Source organism: Chanos chanos, chromosome 13 (assembly GCF_902362185.1).
Source record: "Chanos chanos chromosome 13, fChaCha1.1, whole genome shotgun sequence".
NCBI lineage: Eukaryota > Metazoa > Chordata > Actinopteri > Gonorynchiformes > Chanidae > Chanos > Chanos chanos.
The window spans coordinates 20,723,824-20,742,364 of NC_044507.1; the positions used below are offsets into that span (position 1 = coordinate 20,723,824).

At 43.9% G+C, this 18,541-nt stretch overlaps 1 protein-coding gene across 2 annotated transcripts in view; it reads right to left on the bottom strand.

The window, feature by feature from the left end:
• Positions 1-17,958, bottom strand: part of septin12 (septin 12) — a 57,374-nt gene extending 39,416 nt beyond the window's left edge. Inside the window, exons 1-3 of one of the 2 annotated variants that reach the window (XM_030789884.1) lie at positions 17,725-17,958; positions 8,886-10,193; positions 6,849-6,866 (exon numbers count right to left, since the gene is read on the bottom strand). In XM_030789884.1, coding sequence (XP_030645744.1) covers positions 6,849-6,866; positions 8,886-10,193; positions 17,725-17,779 — 1,381 coding nt within the window. In that variant the 5' untranslated portion in view covers positions 17,780-17,958. The remainder of the gene's footprint in view (positions 1-6,848; positions 6,867-8,885; positions 10,194-17,724) is intronic. The other variant, XM_030789883.1, reaches the window with a different exon arrangement.
• Between the last annotated feature and the right edge of the window lie 583 nt (positions 17,959-18,541).

Consider the following 18,541-nt stretch of genomic DNA (forward strand, 5'->3'; position numbering starts at 1 on the left):
GGTGATCTGGTTCAAACAGGAGAGGAAACGGCGTGTACAAAGAGGCACTTGTATAAAAGCTGGTCCGTAATGTAATTTCAGATTTCTGCTTGCCCTCCCTTGGAGACCCTTTCTACTCAGTACAATAACATTTTGTGTATATGACAGCTGCAGCTATGTGGGAACTGTTCAACCGTACGTTACACCATCCTCTCCGTAACCCGATCTTTCAGCTCGGTCTCACAGATAACTGTTTTCTCTCTCTCTCCCTCCCTCTGTCTGTCTGTCTGTCTCTCTCTCTTTATTTTTCTCTCTGTCTCGCTCTCCCTTTCTTTATTTCTCTCTCTCTCTGTCCCCCTCTCTCTCTCTCTTTACCTTTGTATGTCCAACGAATGAGCTCTAGTTTTATCACAGAAGTTTGATTGATATGTAATTGAGTATCTGCTCAAAAACATAACCACGTCTGACAGTGTCCATTACGTCTATATGCTGTGGATATTTGTGTGTAACAGTTGTCAAACAGTGCTCCACACACCACCTATTATTCTTGACTCGCAGCACAAAAGTCAGTCAGAAAAGCTCTCTGCTTTGTTGTTTCCTGTTTATCATCTAATGGAGCCTGAGAGACTGATGGAGACCTAGAGAGTTTTGTCACACGCCTACACGACAGCCAGTGAAAAATAACCAAAGCCGTCATTACAGAGAACGACTGTATGCAGTCCGCCCACAGAGTTTAACCCTGGCCCCCTCACCACTATTTGTTTGGACTTTAACACACAGAGAAACCTGCAGTGTCTTCAGGTTCATTCATCAACTTCAAAATGTTTCTCTTATCAAATGTGAGGAGGGAAAAGGGCCATGAACATTGTAACAAAGACACAGAAAGTGCCAGAGAATTGAAATGAATTAAGTTACCTAACTAAACAGCAAACATCAGACAGCAGAGTCTGAATAAAGTAGAGTTGAAAATGAAATATGATGCTTTTTTTTTTTTATTTAAGTACATGTCTTTGTGAGTCAGCAATGTGGTTCTTTCCCTCTGCAGTGTTTCTGCTCCAGACAAAATGAAAAAGTCTCTAAGTGAAAGGCAAATGTAGAAAAAAAAAGAAAAGAAAAGAAAAACAAGCAATCAATCAATACCGCATGCAACTGTCCTTTTCTTAGATCAAAGCAAACCTAATACAGGTAGAGAAGCTGTCAAAACAATGAAGTCCCAACACGGCACCTTTGGTCGCGTTCCCCGAAGCAGCCCATATTTTGCGGATTAAACGTCGAGCGTTTCATCAGCCATGACAAACAAGCAGAATCCTCACTAGCGAATGGCATGGACGGCGGGTGAGTCACGTCTGAAGAATGAAGGTACAACATGTCACGACGCACAGAGACTGCACTTAGGTGATGGTTACCGCGTGGTTACGGTAACACCGGACATGGGGCTCTGCTCCCCTGATTACAGCTCCCGGTTTCTGATTATATCTCTAACACCCAACGCCACCTTCTCCTCAAAGACACTCGGCTGCCTGCTTCTACCTCAGGCCAGGGTGAGAGTAAAAACATTTTTTTTTGTTGTTGTTTTTTTTTTTTTTGTCTGAGAGATCTCCTTCCTGTTGCTCAGGTCATAAATGACAAAATTCCAGAAACATCTGGGGGGGGGGGGGGGGGGGGGGGGGGGGGGGGGGGGTGAGCAGTCAGTGCCTGGTTCTGAGTAGTTGTCATTAGGATATTATGAGAGCAGCACCGTCTCTGGGCTTTCACATACCTCATGCTCTGAGCCTCCTTCATAACCTCCAGCAACATGTTCCACAGAGAGACACACGCATGACTGTGAAACTCGCTCTCTCTGATCTTACACAACGCAACATTCCAAGAGCCATGCCAGGTATTAGGAGTCTTAGATATGAATATCTTGAAGCTAAACGGGCTGGCGGGAGAGAACGTTACGAGAGAGGGAAAAAGTCTATTAAAAAGACAGCAATTTATGGAGGTGTCCTAATAAAATATATTGGTCACGGGCCGTCAAATTGTTGATATTCCTGGAGTAATTATACCGTTGGCTCGGAGGGGGAGGCTTACGAAGCGTAGGTGATAAATCAGAAGCTGAAAACGGGCGAAAAAAAAAATTTAGCTTTTTACTCGGTGTTAAATCATAAACTGTAAGCTACGTGCCTCCGTCTTACGCTCCCAGTCCTCGTGTCTGTTTGGCAGGAGAAGAACATAGACAGATCGAACCCACTGCCCGCAGCAGCTGCCGTGCATTACCGCTAACATATGCTTCCTCAGCAGCCTGTTCAGAGGGCCTGACTGATGTGTATGCCCCTGTGTCACATGCTTGGAATCAGCTGCTAACACATTCTATTGGCAGGATGAGTCCACACTGTATGCCATTCTCTGTGCTCTTCAGCTCTGTGTCACTGATACCGACACCAGGACCTGCTTTTATACGGCACCAGATCCATGACAACAAAAACAACAACAACAACAACAAAAAATATCGTAAAATATACATGAGTAAAGAATGTTTCAGGGGCTGTAAAAATGTTTAAGCCTTGTTTTTTTTTAGCAGCAATTTAGTCGGATTTGGGAAGAGGGCCAGAGTTTACGTGAGCCGACTCAACCCGAGACGGAGAAAAGTGATGGAGACGCCACCAGACGATCCTAATCAAATAATGCACACAGTGCGTGAATTTTCTGGCTCATTAAGGCTCTACTCAGCGTACCCATACTGAAGCGCACTATACTGCCCGCTCCACATAACCCCACCATGCCTTACCAGTGAGAGACTTACAAATGTCCCTTTTATACTCACTTAGCCCTGCTTGTTTAGGACCTGTGCCAACTTCAACAACGTCTCTGAGCGAAAAAAAAAAAAGCAAAAAAGTAACAAAAAAAGAAAAAGAAAAAAAAGGCAAACCAAACAAAACAAGACAAAGTCTCTTTACAAAAACTATTCTTAGGTATATTCTCATTCACAGTGCCCTGTTTTCTTTCTTTCTTTCTTTTTTCTTTTTTTTTTTTTCTTTTAAATTTGTCTCGCATACTTGTTGGCTGTGAAAGACTTTACCCAATAGGGGCTGTCTCTCTGGGATTTCGAGGACTGTCAGCCTCCCCGTGCATCAGGCGCATTATTCGTGCATTTTCTCCCTCAGGCATCGCATACTTTTCCTCTCTGAAATTAATTAATCCCACCTTCCTGCGTTTTTTTTTTTTTTTAGTAGTATTTCCCCCTTCTTCACGTCTACGATTACGGGGACTTTTATAAATTTCAGCCCTCCGGTCATTCTTTACAAGCTCTCAAAACAACTATTGAGAAAACTTAACTTTGCGACATAACAAATCACGTTGACACTATGGCTAGTGCGTTCAGTCTGAGTTTCAGAACACAGCATGGTGCTATCAGCAGCCAGCGCTTCTGCAGTCTGAAACGAAGAAGAGACCAGAGAATCAGTCTTGGAGGTCTTTAGAAGAGCTGTGTTTTTTTTTTTTTTTTGTGTGTGTGTGTTCCCCGTGGGCCCCAAAAGGTCATATTACCCCAGTGACATTCAGTTTTGACGGATATATGAGCTGACTCATCTTCCACATGCACTTTTCCACCCATATCCCACCGCTTAACACAGTTTAGCTACAAGATTCTGCTTGTGGGGCTGTCAAGAGCAACACTCGACTTTAGCAGCGCTCCTCGTTCCATTAATCCATACTGTTTTTTTGACCTGTAACCTAGACGACACTCCAAAAAGAGCTGCCGGAACATGCCGCTTTGGAACATTTTCCGTTCACACAGCATGTTGATGAAAATCGTGAAAATAATCGTTCTCTCACACCCACGCACATACGCACGCACGCATGCATGCACATATGCATGCTCATGCATGCGTGCACAAACACACAAAGCTGAAAAAAATGATCTCTTTCAATGCGAAACCTCTTGAATTCTTATCATTATTTGTTCAAATTTTTGGGGGGGATTACACTTTACTCTAAGCCTCACAGATATTTATGTTTGCCGTTAACGGTGGCTGATGTCCAGGTTGGCTTGATACCCACACTGAAATATGACTGTCTCTTTGTGTCTGTGCAGAAACGGTGAAGCAGAACTGTCTCCAACGTGAGACTAAAACGCCACGACTGAAAAAAGAAAAACTGTCTTTCAGATTTTGGTACTGACTGAAATGAACAGGGGAGGGTAAGACTGGGTCAAACACAGCCCATGGAGACCTCCCCCTCGTTTTTCTCCTCACATTCAGCGTTTATAGAGAATGTAAGCATACGTCGCCGCTTATGGACGATGGCTGGGTAGCTATACTGTCTTTTTTTTTTTTTGAAATAGCAATACTGAGACCTTTCCACTCTTAAATCTCCCATCAGTCCAAATACAAGTAAATCAAAGGTCCTGAGGTACCTATCCACTCTTCATACATAAACATGTCTGCCTCTCGTTGCCATAATGATCACTCTTCTCCTTAAAGGTCTCTGACGAAGCGTAGAGCTTATTTATCATGTGCCTTTGACGAGGCAAATTACAGTACAGTGGCTTTCAAACAGGGCTCTGTGCATCTCCTTCAAGGCAAAGGTCTGAGGAACAGGAAACAGTGAGAAATTGAGTAAACAAGCCAATCTTTCTCACTGCAGAACAAGCTGAGGAGGATGAATGATAAGATTACACCTCTGTGTTAATGTTGTCTTATCTGCTGGGGAAACACATTTCCGTCACAGCACTCAAGCTTTAGTAGATATGTACTAAAAATCTATTCAGTGCCGACACAAACAATCAGGAGCTCAAAAAAACAAACAAACAAGCTTTTCTATAGAATAATGTTTGTTAAAGATAGACCGCAAATAAATAGAACAGGTTTCAGACTCATTCTAAATTTGGTAAAGCATCCGGTGCTGCAGGATTCTGGAGATTCCAGAAGTTGATATTGAAATATGAAATAGTATTTGACCTAATTTTATTTTGGCTGTAGGAAAAATGGTTCTAACCCTCTGTCTGCCTGTCGGTCTGACTGTCTGTCTGTCTCTCTCTCTGTCCATCTCCTCTCTCCCTCTCTCTCTCTCTCTCTCTCTCTCTTTCGGCAGTCAGGCTGGAGGGGATAATGGGAGGGTGGCCTAAAACATCTGCTGGAAAAGAATTTATTCCTTAAATCACTGTCATTAAATCCAGAATAAATTGTGCTGTATAAGAGACCAAAGAGCCTCCTGACTGGCCCAGACAAGTAGCAACACGACAGTAAGAGAGGGGAGGGAGGGTGAAAGGGAGGGAGAGACAGAGAGAGAGAGATGGAGAGGAGGGGGTGGAGAGGAGAGGAACAGTATTTTAGTAATCCTTAACCAAGAATAGCTTTGTCTTAGGATAGATTTCCCTATCAAATTTAGACATCTATCATATTTTTTACGATAAAAACATAAACAATAGCTGAATAAAGAATCATTTTTTCATAACCTAATAGGAAATTTGGGTTCAGTGCTGACAAGAGTCATGTAATTAGAGCAGAAGGCTGTTAACAGATTTGGCCAACAAATAGACACCAAATATGAACTGTTATTCCAGATATAAATATTCAACACTTTATAATTCTCAAGAGGAGAATAGAAAATATTATACTATGTGGGTCTAGTCCATTAAAGCAACTTCAAAGCTGATCTCTCTCCCTCTCTCTCTCCCCCTCTCTCTCCCTCTCTCTCTCTCTCTCTCGCTCTCTCTCTCGCTCTCTCCCTCTCTCTCTCTCTCTCTGTGAAAGAGGAAGGGAGTGGAGGAAAGCCCTTTGGCTAGACTTTTTTTTTGTTGTTGTTTTTATGTTTTTATTGGGAAGGAAAACATCTTTGAGTTGAGTAGAGACATTGCAAAACAATAATTTAAAAGCAAACATGCATTAGCAGTGCATTTTTTCATCTTTACAACCAGTTACAGAAAGATGTGAGATATTTACAAGACTGTTCTGATCCGTGCTGTTCTGCCATAAATGTAGGGGCTTGGATTAATGAGGGAGACCAGTGACAACCTAAAACATGAATTAGTGCACACATCAATGCTCTTTGAAAAGAGCTGAAAGGAGCTTTCTGTCTCACCAAGTCACATGAACTCCTGGGAGGGATAATTGAAATGTGATTTGCAATGGATATAAGCACACACTGATCTGGTGCACCAAAACAGGCAGCACAAGAATTTAACTAATGCCTTTTTGGAAGATGAGATATTGAAATTTGGAAACCTCAAAGCATTATTAAACAAAAACAGACAACGATACAGTGTGTTCATTCCACGTACATCTATGCAACAATTCGCCTCTCTAATGTGATTAGACCACAGCCCTGTCAGCGCCCTGCACCCTCTGGCCAACAGAATTACAGGGGTTCTTTTTTATATATAGGTTGTGGAAAATCGAAGCAATATAGGATAGAAAGGGGATTGTTTTTGCAATTTTCAAATTTATTCTAACAGCTACACCATCGTGTTTAAGAAAGAGTTTCTTATCTGGTGCAAGATGACTCTTTTTCTTACAAGACTATGGCGATGCACCACAGAGAATCGCTATTTTACTCCTGGGAAGCAGAGCAGGTCGTCTCCATAGCCCAGTGGAGCCGTAGCCAAGAAAGAAAGAGTGAGATTGGATCAGTGCTTCTCTCCTCTTATCACAGGAAGTGCAAAAGAGGCCCCCACATGGAACGGCTTGTGTGAGGCAGAGGGTCTAAAAATAATTCTCTTTTCTTAAAAAAAAAGAAAAAAAGAAGAAAACATGTCATAAAGCACTGGCGATATAATGAAAAACATGATTGGGCGTGGCACATCGCCTCTGTGACACCAAAACATCTGTTTGTGCAACGCGCAGCCAGATATTTTTGTGGAAAGGAAAAAAAGTAGCAAAAAAGAAAACAAGATTCCCGCACAGTCTCTGAAAAAACACTGCCCACGGTCAAAAGAATTCCACATAAACTGCACCCATATCCTCAAAATACTACGCTGTGGACCCCCGGAAAAAGATCAGCCAAAGCCATCAACACATCCATTTAACATCCACCCCATTTGACAGTAAACCAACCAGGGCCCAACCAGAGGCCCCAGGCAGGCCGCTGAATTTGTCAGCCCCCCCCCCCAAACTTCCGATGGAAATTATAAATCACTCTCTTTGTGTATTAGGTCATGTTTATGTTTCAGGAGAAAAACATGGAGCTGTGAGGACTATTTGTTACCCAGCTGCCTAATATCAGTTCAGATGTCCAAAAAAAGCCCTCCCACCACTGGGTTAGTTTACATTCACTCCAAGAGACATCCAGGATTAGTGCAGCAGGACAACCTCCATATTTTGTCTTTTGTGCCCAAAGTGTAGTACCCTGAACGAAAGTAGTCCCTGCAGTCCAATGTCCTCTGTTTTCTTAGGTCGGAGAAAGTGGTGACTCCCCGCTGTTAAATGACCTCAGGAAGTGGAGAGAACAGGGGAAAAAAATGAAAAGAGCGAGTAGGGTAGTGGAACATGTGGAGCATATCGAAATGCCCTGAACCACTGCAGCACGGGTCAAAGTTAACCAAACAACCTGTCCCTTTCTCTCTTCGAGATCACCGAGCTGTACAACATTTAGATTCATTCTAATGCTGATTTAGGGGTTTATACACACAGATCAAACATAACATGATCTTTGCGTACAGCTGGCAAAAGTGGCTGCACACATGTTCTCCCTTTTCATTTTTTTTCTTTGCAGTTTGTGCTGAGGGATAACCAGCCTCAATTAAATCCAATCAATGAGGCTTGCCAAGCAGATGCCCTGGGCACATCGTTTTAAAACCCAGAGCTATGCTTACACTGCTGTTCCCTGTTAGTAAACAACAGTCATAGAGAACAGATCCGACCCTTAGGCAAGCGTCTCTGTAGTGTTTGAAAAAGGGCTCTTATCCGTAGGATCATTAACTCAAGATTCACTGACGTTCTTCAGCTCCCACATCATATTCTGGTCTTATGATTTACCTCTTTGTTTAGTCATATTGCTTTCATCAACAGCTTTTGAAGACACAGATGTCCTGGCTTATGGGACAGAATATAATGCTGTGGTTGTAATGAACACACACACACACATACACACGCACACGCACACGCACGCATGCACACTCAGCGTGAGCCCATGGTTGCCTTTTTACTCTGCAACCATTTGATCTTTGGACAAACTAGAGCTCCACCCACCCCCCACCCCAAACATATAACACATCAGGCCACAGAGACATTTTAAATTAAAATGTCAACACATTTTCCAGTGTTTCCTTTTTACACATGAACCAAACAGATAGAGTTAGAAGATTACCGTCAGGGCATTGAAAGCCTTGGTTGTGTTGTGGTGTGAGGTATACCTGAGATACTCTCTTTATTTATTTATTTATTTTTACTGAAGGAGGCTTATTTTTCAGCCTCCAGCAGAAAGCCTGTCTACCATGGCCGCTAGGGATCATGTTACTGGATGACCAGTGCTGACAGGTTTCCCTGCAATGTTATCACTGTTTGCAGTCAGTTATTTGTTGATACGCCAGAAATTCTTCTCAGGGTTTTTTTTCCGCTCCTTGCGGCCCCTCCCCTCTTTTTTTTCTCTACTGTATGCTGGTAAGATGTGGAAAGACAACTACGATGACAGCAACACTTCAAACACAAGGGCTTCATCTCCCTACCCCCTGCCAAACCCGGCCCCCCAGGGCCACCTCCGTTGCTTCAGACTGGTTTATTTACTCAACTAATGGTATTTAACGCCAAAGGAATCTCTTTCCCTCTTCAACAAATGCTCAGTGGAAAACGGCTTAGTATTTTTCAACAGCACTTCTTCGCGTGCCCACCTAGTGCGGTGTAAGAGCTCTCGGCCATATTTAACGGCTTAGCGCGCTATCACATGGCGCTTAAAGTCAAAAGACAAACGCTCAAGAAACAAACACTTACCTTCCTCTCTCCTGAGCTCTTTACGTAGTATTGGTGGCGACTCTTTCTTGAAGCCATTGCTGAGCGGGATAACTGGGCCGGTGGCTGATACAGGTGCCTTGACCTCTACCCGAGAAAAGGAGGCAATTCTCTGGAGGATGGAGCCTACGCTCTCCTTGGCCTGAGCAGGATCTTGCTCAGGCTTATTGACCACGCCAACCTGTGCAGGCGAAGGAGGTGTGGCAGGAGCCATCTGGACCACCTGAGGCTGAGAGACCAGGTTGAGTTGAGGGGTCTGAGCAGGAGAGAGGGGGACTGGGGACTCGCTGATGCTGGGCACAGGAATGGCACCTGGAGACATGGGCTCTCGCTTGTCCATGTTGTTGTTGTTGTTGTTGTGGATCACGGCCATGTCAGTGCTTTCCAAGCTGCTGATAGATGCTGAGGGGCTGGCTGACACCTTGGGACTGGTCGACACTGGGTGAAATCTCGGTGGTGGTTTGGGTGCTGAAGTACCCTCTGTTTGGGGCTTCACTACCAGGTTGTCCAGATCCAAGGGAAACTTGTTCAGGCGAGCAGGTTCCTTTGGCTTGGGGGACTGGTGGTTGACCGAGCAGTATGGCTCCTTTACAAAGGGACTGGTGTTCTGGGGGCGATGAGGAGGAGAATTCCAAGGCACACCTGCATTAGTGAATCTTGCACCTGGTGAGAGCATCCGCCTTACCCCTCCACTCTCTGCCATCTGAAGGTCTAGAGATGGCATGGAGCCATGGCTGACCCCTATTGGTTCTGTGGGAATGACCAAGGGGGTCTCCAGCTCGGAATGGAACATGTTTCCATGTGAGGAGAACTTCTTCAAGGCAGGGCTACCCAAACGTTGCGCTTTGTACTCCCCTACCCCCATGGGACTCTGCGGAGGGCTGGTGTATCCTAATTTGGATGAGGCCTGGTACTCCAGACTGGAGGAGGAACTGTGGAGGCTGTCATTGTCACTCCCAAGGCCTGAGGAAGAAGAGAAACCATTAGGGTTGAATTTGTTCTGGAAAGAGGAGGCCCGGTTGATTCCCGTGTTGGCGTTGATGTTCGGTTTTCCCATGGTGCCACGGTTGAAAGAGAGACTGGAGACCATCCTGTTCTTCAGCACAGGGCTTTGGGCTGGGCTGGAGCTGATACTGATCCTAGAGCGATAGGTGGGTGAGACGTGATTGGCTGGACCCTGACCATCGTTGTTCTTGAGAGAGCTGGGACTAATGGGCGAGTTGAGAGAGGACGTTGGGGAAAACGTGGGGATCTCATCCACATCGTCAATGTCAAAGGATCTCTTCAGAGCTGTGGGAGACAACCAAACAAACAATATTTTTATATATATATGGTTTTTTTTCACAAAGGGTTATTTCTAGTCAAAGGTTGACTACACAATACAACACTTCACTGAACTCCATTATGATATGTAGACCAAAAAAACCAAATGAACCTCACATGAGAAAATTCCTTTTACGCTTATTTATCTGGACCTGCCCAAAGAATGAATGGAGACAAGAGTGAGGTAGACTAAACACAGCAGGGGCATCAAGAGGTGAACATTAAGCTTTTGACATCCATTGCAAAAAAAAAGGTCTGTCTTTGGACCATCGTCTGGCAAAGCTCTATTTCCCTTCATTTTTTGATGCTGATGACAGAACGAAAGTGCTTGATCACAAACCAAATTTCACAAACTATAGTTTTAAGTCAGCACATCTTCCTTGTCACTGATTCTATGTTACAGTTGGTTGGTTACATCAAAGAACTTCACAATCTTTCACTCTTCAAAGTAACAATGATAAATCAAGTATAACAGTCATTTCCCAGATTTACTTTATAGTGGCAGTAAAACCTTAAAAGGCTAAACTTCTGCGTAAAGCCAGACTGGAGCCCGTTTTGAATGGACCTCTGTCAGACACATTGTTAAAACCCAAGCCATAATTACAATGGTGTCTGTTTGATCTTGCTTTAAGGCTGACATGACATCACCGTGTAAAGGTATGTTTCAGTCCTCTAGCCAGGTTATGTCTTGCTAATGCTCATGTCTCTGCAGATCAGAGAGCACAGTGAGACTAAAGATGAAGAGAGCAAACACTGATGTTTTGTTGCTCATCTTCTTTGATTTGCTGTAAATATTTCCTTTTTACCGGTCTTGCTGAAAGAATGCGAAGTGATCAACGTCAGACACTTTGCTGTTGAAGACCTTGTTCCATGATGAAGTTTACATTTTAAATCAATTTCATTTTAAATTTTAAAGAACTTCACATCTTGGTCAATCACAAGGTCAATCACAAAACACTAATGCAGTGTCAAAACACCAGTTGTGTGATATACGTTATATAACACTATTATTTCTTAAAGAAACCCAGTGAGACCGAATACTAAATGTACACCTGGACCATGGAAATTGTGTTGGCGCGCCTGTACCCCCCCCCCCCCCCCCCCCCCCCCCCCCCCCCCCCAACATTTCCCAAGCGAGCGACACAAAGCCAATGGCAAACAGTGCTTTTCGACCTTTCGCTTTGTGAGAGGCAGAAGCTCTTCCTCTCTCACAATGGGCCAATTCACAGACAGAGTGTCAGGCGCTGAAGGCTTGGATTACAGCGACCCTTTGGCATGGCCCAGAATTCCAGTGGTGAACAATGAGAGTGTCCTTAACACCTCATCTTCAATACAGAATGGGACATGGCAGTTTGAGGAATTTCACTGGGGTATCGAATCAATGCATTGTAACACAACAAGTACAACGATGTGCTATGGAGATGTGAGGCTCAAGAACAGCATATCCTAAAACTCTCTGTTTTTCTCCCTCCTATGCCCTCTCTTTTTCTACCTCTTTGTTCTCTGTATTTTCTAACCCACTTTCAAAAGTATCAGTAACAAATGGACACCATGACGTACTATTTACTGTTAGTACAGATGCAGCAAGAGCAACATCCTACTCTTTCAGGTACATCTGACCTGGACCATGGAAACATGCTTAGGTACCATGCCATCTTCAACAGGGAGTTCTGATTTTTATCGAAGCCACCGTGGAGACATTTCTTAATGTAGGGCAAGCCAACGGGGTCTCTGAGACTCCAAGCGCTAAATCAAATCACGTTTATGCAGGCATAGCTTTACCTCTGTCCAGTCTGTGAGCGAGTGGACCAGGGGCTCTTTGTTTTCAACCACCCTTCATCAGCCTCACAGCTGGGAGAGTTTAATGGCTAATCAGATTCCTGCAGAGTGACCTTTGTGTGGCAGACACACGGCTGTCTGTGCGTAAGGACTAAATGGACTGAAGTGTGTATACACTCTGTTAAAGTCTCCGGGGCTACGTGGGGGATTTGTTATTAGAAGGGTACCATTAGGGCGCCTTTTGATGCAATAATGCAGCGAGTAAAGTCGCTGTGAGTGATCTCACAATAGCACTCCAAGAGACAGAGAAGTGCCTACTGGATCGTGTAGCGAACACCACTTTAGGTAACAGCTATTGCAGAGAGAGAGAGAGAGAGAGAGACAGAGAGAGAGAGAGAGAGAGAGAGAGAGAGAATGAGAGATCTTAAGCTGAATGGCACAGTCTTAACAACTTTGCACAGAGCAGCTTGAGCAAGTGTAAACTTGCACTCCCCCTTCGACTGAGATAAAGAGGGGCTGGTATCAGGTAATTACTGGCACCCTGTCAATCGCTCAGGAAATAATTATGCTGGCAGGCCCAGTGCCCCATCTCTGCTGCGCTCCATACACTTTTTTCTCACAGCTCTTCTGGAGGCTTAATCCTCTCTGCTCACACATGGTGCTGAACAATGCCTCCTGGATCTGATAAAACCGGGGGAACCTGAGAGTCTCCTGTGCCCTTCGTATTCTCTTGCAGAGAAATACCACTAAGCCCGAATCTCTTCTCTGGATCTTTAGCTGTTTGCTGTTACAGTGTGGGAAATGGGTTGGACACTGGTCCCCTCCTGTGATGACAGCGTTCTTCCTGTGGCAAGCTTTGTTGATGCTCGGTTCATTAAGGACGTTTGTGGGTCCTTTTTAATTTCCTGCAAATGGTATAATAGCGTGTGTCTCAGCCACGCAAGCTGTTTGTGCTTGTTTGACCCCAGGGTTGGAAAAAAAGCAGACAGAATTGCAAAGCATAATTCGCATATTCCCATCAGCTGGAAGTCGGCATACTGTCCTGGCCTGATTTCTGATGCATAAGGCTACGTAGTAAAAATAGAGTTAGCTCCTTTGACTGTAACACATCCCTCAAAGAGTTTTTTTTTTCCCTGGTTACATCTGCTGCTATTACAGGTAGGCAAGAGGAGAGAATCAAAGAAGGATTCCTCTGAAGTGACCACGTGACCACACGGATAGAGATGCATACATGTTTGAGGTTTATGACACTGGTCTGTCCATTATTCTAGGCCTCTCCACTCAGGTTGACAGGCTGTGGAGCTTGCAGGAAAAGGCCCCATGGAGAGTTGAGGATAGCCCCAGGGCAGACTGCGAGGGAGGTTCAAAAACCCAAGTGAGAGTGCAGCACGTGGACATCTGGCTAGAGCCTGCCACGGGCCATGAGAGAGATCTGAAACTGGGTACTGACCACTATAATCTACCCCTCTCACCTCCATCAATAACACTGATGTGTATCAGTATTATACAGCTACACACACACACACACACACACACACACACACACACAAAATCTAAAGGGACTGTGAGTATCTGGGAATGCTTGGAGGGGAAAGTTTCAAAGGAGAGCACAGCATTGGACAAAAGGGAGGGGCAAGCCTGGGCAAGCTGTTCAGGAGTGCTCCCCCCTCCCCCCTCCCTCTCTCCTGCATTCCTCTCAGGTATTCTCAGTGAGACCCCCCCCCCCTCCACCCTCCACCAACACCCAAACCATCAGGGCTCTGTCCGCTCCCCTGAGAGACCACCTCAGCTCGGGCACATCTGGAAGCCGAATTCCGAGATGCCATTTTCTGCATTGCGGCCTGCCATGTAAACGAAAGCCTTCTATTTGCCTCCCCCCATACACCACCCTCCCCCCTTGCAGCCCCTCTAGGGGCCTAGGGAAAAGAAAAACTTTCACACTCTTACACACACTCTCTCATGCATCCCCTCCTTGCAGACACACAGCACATCCACTAGATTCCTAATCCTCCCTTAGAAAAATGAACCTTTTCAGTACACTTTGAAACGCAGACTTTGTGCGTAGGATGAAGTGGTAGGCAATTACACATCAACATGTCTGAGCCATAAGCAGAAAATCATTATTGCGCTGCCAAAATTCTTCTGTTGTTTCATATATAATGGAATAACTTGGCGGTGTTTCTTCGTCCCAGTCACTGCCTTGTTCAGGTTAATTCATAAAGTCAAACAGGCTTTCAATGGCCAAGATTTCAGTGGTTGACACCCTTTATAAATGAGAAGCACAAACAAACAGAGAACTTCCATATATCCTCTCTCTTTACAGCTTCAGATTTGGGTGGATTTGGTTGTTTGCCCAGGGCTGGATAATCAAAGCACTGTCTTTGAGAGAGAGAGACACCTCCATAACTATCATTAACTAAATCCAGCTGTTTGTTTATGTCTGTTCCTCCATGATACTCAGAACACGCAGTTTTGGAGAATGAGATACTTATGTTTCCTTGTACAAAATATAACCATGCAAACTCTTAACTTCTGACATACATTTGGAATTTGCCATTAAAGGTAACTGATCCTATATCTTAAAGACTGTAAGTCGTTTATTAAACATGCCTTACAATGGGCTTGTGAGTGGCCCACATGATTTCAAGGCTTTGTAGTGTAAAGTTATATCTTACATTTGGGATTCATGGTTTGAATTTCAACTGTCAGCAAGGTGCCCGTATAATTGCAGACAGAATTCATTTAGCAAACAGCATTCTCCTTGGAGTGTGTCACACTGCTTGGCCAAACCACAAAACATGAAGTGCACGACGTTACTAGCAGGCCTCACACATGTTAGAGAAGGCATGCGCTAGTCTCATGCACGCAGAGTGAAGCGCATGTACTTCAGCGGAGGGGGATCACAAGTGACTGAACTTTTTAATCTAGGGGAACAACTTAATCAATCAGCCTCCAGAACAAAAAAAGAAAAATCTTAGGGTTTATCTAGGGATTTGTACCTTTTGCACTGACAACGTGAGTTTCCTCCAAAGGGCAAAGGCTTCGGCCGATGATGCTTTTGCTTAACTTTTCCTACAGAGCAGTAATTACACATTACTGGACCCACATATACCAGATATGCATGGACAAAGCCACACATAAACACATCTTCCCTCTCAAAGCTTCCCCTATTCATGCTCACAGAAGTCTTCAGCACGGACCTGTGTTGTAATGACCCGAGGAATGCGCAGGCTGAAAAGACAATGGGGGCCAAACATGTTAGCATGACCACAGAACATATGATTGTTGAACTTCTGGATTTACTAGGTCAGCAGCCTAGGCATGAGGGTCAGGCCTACTTTTAGTATGGGTTTAGTCTAGTGACCCCATCGACTTCACAGAAACGTTGCCCCGTGGAAAAACAGTATCTTTCTTCCATTGATTTCGCATGCAGTACCCTTGGCTCCAGCCTCTCTTTGAAGACCTATCCATGAATACACAACTATGGCAGAAAAAAACCTATTTTCTTTACCATATTACATATCACATTGACTATCTAACCACTGGGTTCTGTTTGCATATCGTAGATGATCATGCCTCCCAATGGTGCAACCAATGGTGCCCACATGAAAGGAAAAGACAGCATTGCCATGCAGACTATAACATTCCAGCTCAGCATGCAGGATCTCTGACTTCTGTGAACAGGACCACTGTAAGATCCTCACTGGAGCTCATTCAGGGCACACTGGCCTCTTGTTTAAGACTACCCCACTGGCCCACTTTAACGTAAAGGCAAAAGAATGAGATGCTTCTCTTGCCAGTACCTTCTAGAAGGAATCACATGATGGGGATAAAAAAAAAATAAAAAAAAAAGCAATTGGAATGAAAATTGAAGTGGGCACCGGCAAAAGAGGACACTACTCCTTTAAAAAAAAAGAAAAGAAAGAGGAAGAAGAGAAAAAAAGAGACATCCACAGATACACACAAAAGCACCAATGCCCAACAATCGCATTCTTTGTCCAAACTAAATTTGAGCTTGTCACATTTGATACGGCCCACTGAGAATTGGGTCTCCAGAAATGCAAAAGGGTTGTTGTCTGAGTTAGGGACCCTTGGACATTTCTTCAGTTAAATGGCCAATGCGATAAAAACATCTGCTCAGCTGAAAATCAATCCTCACATCAAAGGCATCAGAGTACTGTGCTATTATGTTATTAGAACTTTGTAGGGAGAGGGGGGGAGTGATCAAAGCTAGCTCATCTAATAGGTTGGTTTGCCTTGAGGGGGTAAAACTCATGTGGTGTTGTTGCATTTGTTAAAGTTTATCCCCACCAAATGAATCAGTAAGTTAACAGTATATCTTTTTCTTTCACAATTCTTAGCACACCATTTAATCATACTTAAAAATAAATCATGTTCACTAATGTGTGAGGTTTTTGTGGCAACCTGTGTTTACTGCGGTGTCTCTTTCTTTGGCAGTGTCATTTCTATGTGGAATACCTTACTCACTGAGAAATTCTCTCACTTCCCAGAGCCAAGGGGGACACATTCTAAGAACTGTGACAGTACTTAGCTGACAGGCACACAAATGTAATAATAGATGGTTCTTTATTCCAAAGGGCTTGAACTAATTTGTTTTTCTCCCCAGATCAGCACCTGTCTAAACACTGAGATGTTGTGAGAGAGTGGCCATTGTTCTTATGTCCCTGCTGTGGGTTTGTCCATGACGGATCTGCTAGGGACGACTTCTCTCTTCCTCAGAAATGTGTGTCAAATTCAATAGTGGACGAAGTTGCGGTGAAGGCAAAGGGGACAGTTTTCTATATAAAGCCATGCCAGACCTGCAGTGCAAGGAGGAGGACTAGCTTATGACATGGTAAGCTAATTACAGTCAAGCAGTGGAGTAATGTAAGGGTGCAAATGTTCAAATCGTGACTTTCTCGCGAAGAGCGTGGAATTACACAACTCTAATTCTGCCCTTTGACTTCTACCAGTGTATTTTTAAATGTATTTACATTTAAACAGTCGTAAACCAGCTGTGAAAGCAAATAAAAACTTGTAATACTTTTCATTTTTCTTTCTTATCTGATGATTAGGTATTTTTTCTTATTTCTAATTAATCAAGACATATTGTTTAGTGTGAATTCCATTTTATTGTACGAAATGCCAGCTCATGAAATAAGCCAAAAGTACAATGGCTCATTGAGTAGGGGCGAAATGGACGCGTCGTTGTGTATAGCAGACCAACAGGACATCTTGCATGAAAAATGATAGTCGCGTTGATGTCATTAGTGTATGAAAGGCGGCAGGCTATGGGAAAAAGTATAGAATCCAGAACAATATAACACACACTCACAACTTCATATGTCTGCATTGCATCTGCACATGATAGGGAGGGGGGGGGGGGATATTAAGGAAGCTCGTCTCTACCCGTAGTCCTAACTTCGCATCCTGTCGAGAGCATTTTTAGGGGGTCTTCACAATGGAAAAACAGGAACATTCAACGCATACTCACTCTGCGGTCTGTAAACTTTTCCGCTCTTAAATAGTCTACTTCTGCCTCGACTGCTAGTGCTTTTTAATTGCGTAATGACAGACAATAAAATAGTAATCATCGGTTTATGAAACTAATAAAGTTAGTTATGAGTTAAATTTCCAGAAATCATCTCTCCAGTTTGATTTTGTATGACCACAACTGTTTTTGGTTTTTAACTGAAATAATTTCAAAACACATACTCACCCTCGAAATCTGACAATATCCCTTCAAGGTGGTCATTCACAGATATGCCTGACATCCTGACTGCCCACAAAAAAGTTCCGGCCTTAGTGGCTCTTAATTACAACAAGAAAAATTGTGAGCTGAATAAAGTTTAAGTCCTGCCAACGATCTTTTAAACGCCAAGCGAAGTTTATCCCGCAAATCTTGCGCTTTTAAAATGCAACAAAAAAGTTGCGGTTTTCACGGAATTAGCCTCACATCCGAATGCGCACTGCAGCGTGTATGTTTGACTCTCTATCAATCTCTGCTCAGTTCCAGCAAATCACCCAATAAGCCTCCTCCCCTCGGGTCCACTCACTCGTTCGGGAGATCAGAGCCCTGCCCCCTGGAATACTTTGAAGAGAAGAATAACTCTCCTCGCTTCACCTAACCCCACGGCCACACCTGGGATTGGCAAAAAAAGCCCCCCCCCCTCTACGCATTCCCGAACTTCACCGTTAAGCGCATTAGAAAAGCTACTTGCAGAATTCAGTGGCCCCAAACTATGCCTGTCCTTGTCGTGACCAGTTTTAATCATTTCAAGAAAGCCCCTCTCAGCACTGACTCTCATTTGAGCAGTGCGGTAACTTGCGGAGTACATCGAGTTGATCAATCCCAAATCCTGTCACTATGCTGTTATCAGCATAATTAAACTTTTTGAAACTTCGATCCAGTCTTGACCGGAGTTTTTACTTCATATTTTTGCTTAATTTTGTGATGTTTTATTTGTTTAAATCGAATAGGAAACATGAATGTTTTTGAATGATTCGTTCCCGTTAGTTATTGGTTTAGCATGCAT